The following is a 6,566-nucleotide window of genomic DNA, read 5'->3' as shown; positions in this document are numbered from 1 at the left end:
CGGGGAAATCCGCCGTAAGGAGCGCGCGTGCGCGAACATGCGTCGGTGCGTTAGGGCCTCGAGGCGCGCCCCCTACCGGGGAGTCGGCGCGGAACAGTTACGCTCTGGGCCCGACGGGCACTTATTGAGCGCCCACAGAATGCCCGCGCTGCACTGGGTGCCGCCACCTCGGCTAGCGCGCGGGGAAGCCCCGTCTCCAAGGGTCCGGTGTTACGCACGCCTGCAGCCGCCCGGGCCCGGGTCTGAGCGCCGGATGGCGTGGGCGCTGCGGGGAGAGGGGCGCGCGGCGGGCCGGTAGAGGGCGCGGCGGGCCGGACCGGGCGGGGTCGGGCGGAGCGGGGACCCGACCCAGCGGCGCACACCCTCCGCGGTCCGCAGATGGCGGCGCCGGGCGCGGGGCCCGGGCCGGGGCCGCCACCGGGGTTGGAGGCGGCCCTGCAGAAGCTGGCGCTGCGGCGGAAGAAGGTGCTGAGCGCCGAGGAGATGGAGCTGTTCGAGCTGGCGCAGGCGGCGGGTGGCGCCATGGACCCCGACGTGTTCAAGTGAGCGCCTGGAGGAGGCGGGGTCCGGGGGAGTCGGGGTCCCCGGGGACGGCCGGACCGGGCGAGTAGGGCTCACTGCCGCAGCGTGTGTTCTCGCCAGGATCCTGGTGGACTTGCTGAAGCTAAACGTGGCGCCCCTCGCAGTCTTCCAGATGCTCAAGTCCATGTGCGCCGGGCACAGGCTGGCGAGCGAGTCCCAGGACCCCGCGGCGGCGCCCCTGCCCACGCCCAGCGTGCCTGAGACCCGAGGTCAGAGCCGGGCCCGGGCGGCGGGGAGGGGGACGGGGGCAGAAGGGGAGCAGCGCCTGGCACCGCGCGGGCTTGGCCGTGAGTGGCCAGGCCTTTCTGTTCCTCTTGTCCCAGGACAGGCTGGGCCCATCCAAGGTCTGGCCCCTTGGGCTCCCATCCCTAGCTTCGACTTTGCTGCCACCTTTGAGGGTGCACCTCCAGATCGGGAGGACACAGGGTGGGAGACCCAGGCAGGCTAGACCTCGTCTAGGACTTTTGCGACCCCAGTTCCTCCCCACCTCTGCTCTCAACGTTTTTATCCCTCAAACATGGGAACAAGGCAGCTTTGGTCCCTGCCCTCACGGCCTGTATAGCCTCTACGGAAGTCCTTAGGGAGCAGGGCGGGGCAGAGGCTTTCCTGCGTGCCCTTCTTGGCACCCCACCCGGCCCAGGTCCTGCCCAGGAATCTGGACAGCGAAGCTTCCATCCTTGGGCTGTGGGTGGGCGCAGCCTGGAAGCCGTGGCTGGCAGAGTACAGAGGCCCGAGGGGCTTCCTCAGTCTGGAGAGTCATGGCTGGGGGATGAGCAGGTGCTGGTGACCAGGGTGTCATGATGGAGCTCTAATCCGCTTCAGGTGTCACTTATGCTCCCCATTCCAGAAACCCTCTGAAATGCAGCAGAACCTCCAGGCTGGCTCCTTAGCCAGAAACATCCTGAGAAGGGGCTGACGTTGGGGCGGAGGGCAGCTAGGCCCTGTGGGTGGGTGTGCCTGGGCCCTGGGCACCTGTGACCCCGTCCTGAGAGGCCCTGGGCACTTGAGTGCAGGCCTCCTCACTGATGCACACTGTCTGCTCTCTTTGTGTCTCTCTCTGACCTCCAGCGGCCTCCTTTCTCTCTGCCGAGAACTGTACCCCCCCCGCAAGGCCCTCCTTTTCCTCGGCCCTGCAGCCTGCGGCCTCTCCAGTTCTGCTCCACGGCCCAGCTGCCTCGCACTCGCCTCTTTCTCCGGGGCCCCCCGGTTCCCTCCGGTTCTCTTGCTGCCTGTTCTCTCCTTTTGCAGGTTGCGTTTATTGGTTTATCTCTGGGGGTTGGTTCTCTCTCCTGTTTCCGTAGAAACTGCTGTGGCCCCCAGAAAGCCAGAGCAGCTTTGAGCTGCAAGGGCAGGACCCAGTGGGCCATCGCTGCCCCGCAGCTTAGGGACTGAGGGCGTGATTTCACAGCTCCGCTCATTAGAGACAAGTGCAGTGCTCACAGGACAGGCCCACACCCCGTCTCCAAAGGCTAACTCTGCTGGTGAGACTTGCGCTCTGTAGAGCTGCCCCCAGCCCAGAGGAGGACACCCAAGGGGCGGGGAAGGGACAGCGTGGTGTGCTGTGGAGAGCAAAGCCTGAGGTGCGACAGGCACCTGGGCCTCTTAGATGCCATCACCCCCCTGGACTGGCTGCCTGGAGGATCAGACCATGGGTCCCCTCAACTGCCTGGTTCCTGAGCTGGGGGTGCCTTCCAGGCACTGCCAGGCACGATGAGGCTGGTGTGTTAGAGTGTGAAATCCCATGGGAGCTCTAGCTGCACCCTCCCACGTGCCCCTCCCTGCATCACCCACCTTGCTGTTCCAGGTGTGCCTGGAGCTTGGACAGGGGGCCTGAGGAGCATGGGGACTAAAGGAGAGATCCCCTCACTCGGGGGTTTTGCCACTCCCTCCCTTGCTCAGTGCCAGGCCTGCTCTCAGTGTTGAGGGCACAGTGGGGCTGCAGGGTGGACACGCTGTCTGTCCAGTGGCTAAACATACCGACAGTGACGGGCGTCCAGTCTCGAAGGACAGCACTGGCCTTGCTGGAGCAGCAGGCGTTTAACAAACTGGGGGCAGGGCCGTTGCACCAGCCGCAGAGTCCGGTGCGCTGCTGCAGCGCCTGGGAGGGGGCTGACCTGGGGTGTGGGGGGAGGGAGGGAGAGGGTGCCGTCAAGGGTGGATTGGGGTGCGGGGCTGGGAGCACCGCATAGAGGGATGGGAGGTGGGGAGGAAGCCCCGGGCCAGAGACTGGAGAGTCATGGGGCACTGGACCCCACAGGGTCGTTTCCCCTTGAGTGCTCAGGCCATAGGTCCTGCTGGGCTGGGCAGCCACCAGCCAGGGTACAAGGGCACTGAGGCCCTGGGGAGATGCCCAGTGGAGGTAGAGGGCAGATGAGGGGCCGTTCCAGGAGTACACTGAGGCCGAGAAGCAGAGGCCGCCAATGAGATAGATCTCTGAGGCTGCATGTCAAAGCATCTGTCCACACAGATCTCTGGTCACCTGGTTAATGGCAGGATCTGGGTAGAGAAAATAAGGAGCATTGTCACAGAGTAAGCAGTGGGGGACCTTGCTGGTCTAGGCTGGTGGTGGGGGTCTGGGAACGTTGGAACCAGCTGGCCTTAGCTTTCCCTCAGAATCGGAGTGAGGTTGACCCAGACCAAGGGCTGGAGCCCCACTCAAGGGCTTGGCTCTCTGGGTTCCTGTCCCCTGGCCATCCAGGTGCCCTGTGGGGCCTGTCAGGCTCACCATTTCTGTCCTGAGAGCTCAGGGGGGTTAGGCTTGTCTTGGTAAGGATGCGGAGTTAGGTTCAGTTGTGTACTGTTGAAGTTTAGGGAAACCACACATTCTAAAAAGATGTCTCCCCCAGAAAGCATAAGGTGGAGTCTGCTGTGCGGAGCCATGAGAACAGGTACCCGAGCGTTGGCACCAGAAGGGAATGGACACCTCATGGATAACTTTTATACTGATTACCCGCTAAAATGACATACTGGATGTTTGGGTTAATTCAAACATTTAAGTCAATTTCCTGTTTCTTTTACTTTTTAACATGGCTCTTAAAAAAGCTAACGACCACGCAGGTGGCTCACAGCTCATCTCTGGGGGCAGCGCAGCTGCAGAGCACTCAGGCCGAGCTTCTCCCCAACACAGCGTCGGGCTGTGTGCCTGGAGGGGTCACAGGCACGTCCATGTGGGGATCACCTCCCCAGAAGTGTGCGCTGAGTTAAGGGTTAAAGCGCACATGTGCAGTCCGTGTTGTGCATTGTTCTGTCTGTATCTGTTCTAGAAGCACCAATCAAGCCCCTGCTGTGTGCTCTGCACACCCCTGGCCGCCCACTCATCCTGGCCACCAGACCCCACCAGCCGGCCTTGCAGATAGCAGGGCTGTGGTGTATTCTTTCCCTCTCATTTCTCACCCACCCGTCCCCCCACCCCTCCACACACAATATGTCTTCAGTGTTGGCTCACAGCCGGTCACTGACATTTGGCCTCAGCAGCCATCTGGCCTGTAACTCCATAAGGGGGTGCGCCCACCACCCAGGAGAAAGCGCTCTGGGGCTTTCTATAATTCTCGTTCCCGCCCAGCTCTGCAGCAGAGCTCTCAGGGTGGGTGATCAGGGGTCCCGGGGGCCACTCCAAAGGTCAATGGTAGAGTGGGTCCTACCGGGTCTGGGTGGTTCCCCAGCTTCAGGGCCCCCCTGAGTCACGGGTGGCAATGGGCTGGTGAATTTGCTTCATTAGGGGGCATCCAACACTGAGTGGCCACAGCTGGTTTCAGAGGTAGGCGGGTAAACCAGACTGTTTTTAACAGACACCCTTGTCTGTCTTTGACCCTTAAGAGGGCCCCACAGGAACCAGGCCTGGGAGTATGTCCCCACCACCCCCACCGCAGCTTGTGGTCACCCTTGGCTCAGCCCCAGTCCTCACTGCATTCCATTGGACCTTAATAACCCTGTCAGGAGGGAGCTGGAGCAGGCCTGATGAGCTCCCAGATGCCCCCTGCTGGGTCCACTGGGCCCTGCAAACCTTCTTGACCTCCACAGCCGCGTGTAAAATGAGGCCTGAGTGGGTCTCCCCACGAATGTCCAAAGCATGTGATTCCTTTAGGGTTCTAAGAATCACACTGAGCTGGATAAATGGGCTTTCATCCTTAAATAGTTTTCTTGACACCTTCTATGACTCAGAGTTACACCAGTTTCTTATTTCCAAAGTTTATCGGCCTCGTCAGATTTAAAGATGAACATTACTTGCTCTTTTCTAGTTTCCTCTCATCCTCGAGTGTCCAGAGGGACCCTGGTCATTACACTGAGGGGGAGAGGAAACTCACACATGTGCAAGCCAAAGCAAAGCTGGCTTCAAAGTGAGGCCTGCAGCTGGGACCCGCCCTGCTGCTTGCGGTGGAGCTACGCCTGAGCTGTGCTTTGGGAGCACCCGGCACCCGGGGCTAGGCCACGGGCTCCACGGACCTGATTTGGCCTGGCTCAGCCTTGGTGGGGAGGGGGAAGCATGGCCTGAGCAGGGCACTGGCACATTGGGAGACCCTGCAGGGTGGTGGGGCCCATGCACTCACAGGACCAGTCACTGGGGACCAGAGATTAGCATCTGTACCAGAGATGAGGGGTGATGTTTCTCTTTGCTTCTGTCTCCGGGAGTCATTGGGACAGAGTTGGCCCGGCTTCACCCTACCACACGGTCCTGTCTACTCCACCCGGCACTGGGGAACCCATTACTACTACACTTTTGTCAAGTCGAGTACACATGGGCTCTCGAGGGAGAAGCAACGCCAGGGAAACCCAAGCTTTCAGGGTTCCAAGCTGATGCCACTTCAACCCACCCCTCCGTGCCAGGCAGCACAGACCTCCTGCTGAGGAAGAACTTTCCCAGAAAGTGTCTTGAGGAGGGCCATCCTATCCCTGCACGAGTCCTGGGGAGAAGCTAGGTGTGAGGATTAGAGCACGGACTTGAGTCTCAAATGCAGGTCCCTCCCCTTGCCCAAGGTGACAGCCGGTGAGCAGAAACAACTTAACAAGCCCCTAGGAAACTGTCATGTCTTCTGTCCAAGAGCCCCCGGTTCCCCACTGCAGGCTGTTGGACTACACCGGGATGGAGGCTGGGGGTCAGAGCTGCGGGCCGAAGGAGAGCCCAGGTTGAGGCAGGCCCAGCGGGGAGGGACTGTGACCCAGGCACGCTTGTCCCCCGGGGTCCTCTCTGTTGCTGATGCCACAGGCACTGGCCCAGGCATGACTGCAGACCTTCCTGGCTGTCGGCACAAGACAGACTAAAGCTGGCAGGTTACCAGTGGGTGAGCGGCCGGAACTGTGCTCTGCACCTGAGCGTGACCGCCCCATGGACAGGGCGCGTCCTCAGCAGGAGCCCAGTCATAGGACCCAGTGAACCTGAATATTTGTAGAACACTGAGGGGAGAGGGAGGAAAATGTATGAGGAAGAGCTTCCAAGATCCAAATCCAGAAGACTGACTAACATGCTTCCTGCGTCACCATGTCTGACGGGGAGGGCAGTTGCTGGGGGTCGACACGCTGATCTGCCCCTGGCACGGCTCTCGGGACACAGACAATAGGTGTTGCGAGGTGGCCTCTGCCCGGTTGCTAATGCCTGTGTTCTGTGTCTGCTCAGGGAGAAACAAAGGCAGCGGTGCCCTTGGCGGAGGCCCGACGCTGCCAGAACGCGGCGTCCGGGAAGGATCCAGCCAGAGGATGCCCCGCCAGCCCAGTGCCACCAGGCTGCCCAAGGGGGGCGGGCCGGGGAAGAGCCCCACGCGGAGCAACACCTGAGCAAGAGGATTTGCACGGGCCGACCGCGGGCCGCCAGCCTCTCAGACAGGCTGCTCCTCCCGTGGGTAATAAACCTCTTTGAAAACCTGAGGGTCTGTTCAAGATGTCTTCTGTTACCTTTTGAATATATTAAGGCACAGAGATTTAGAATTAGTTCTGTGTGCTGGTCCTCGTCATGCTTCAGCTGAACCAACAAGTGACTTCAACCAGTGACC

The 6,566-nt window shown here is 61.0% G+C and overlaps 1 protein-coding gene across 1 annotated transcript; it reads left to right on the top strand.

Annotated features, from left to right (window-relative positions):
* The first annotated feature begins 96 nt into the window (after positions 1-96).
* MZT2B (mitotic spindle organizing protein 2B) lies at positions 97-6,441 on the top strand. The gene is made up of 3 exons (XM_081252521.1): positions 97-542; positions 643-791; positions 6,194-6,441. The coding sequence occupies exons 1-3, from the start codon at positions 379-381 to the stop codon at positions 6,349-6,351; spliced, it is 471 nt and encodes a 156-aa protein (XP_081108647.1). The 5' UTR covers positions 97-378; the 3' UTR covers positions 6,352-6,441.
* Positions 6,442-6,566: the final 125 nt, after the last annotated feature.

The sequence above is a fragment of the Mesoplodon bidens genome (assembly GCF_964165515.1).
Source record: "Mesoplodon bidens genome assembly, chromosome: 13".
NCBI classification, from domain to species: Eukaryota; Metazoa; Chordata; class Mammalia; order Artiodactyla; family Ziphiidae; genus Mesoplodon; species Mesoplodon bidens.
The sequence above is the reverse complement of the archived record's forward strand: the minus strand, read 5'-3'. Positions and strand labels throughout refer to the sequence as shown.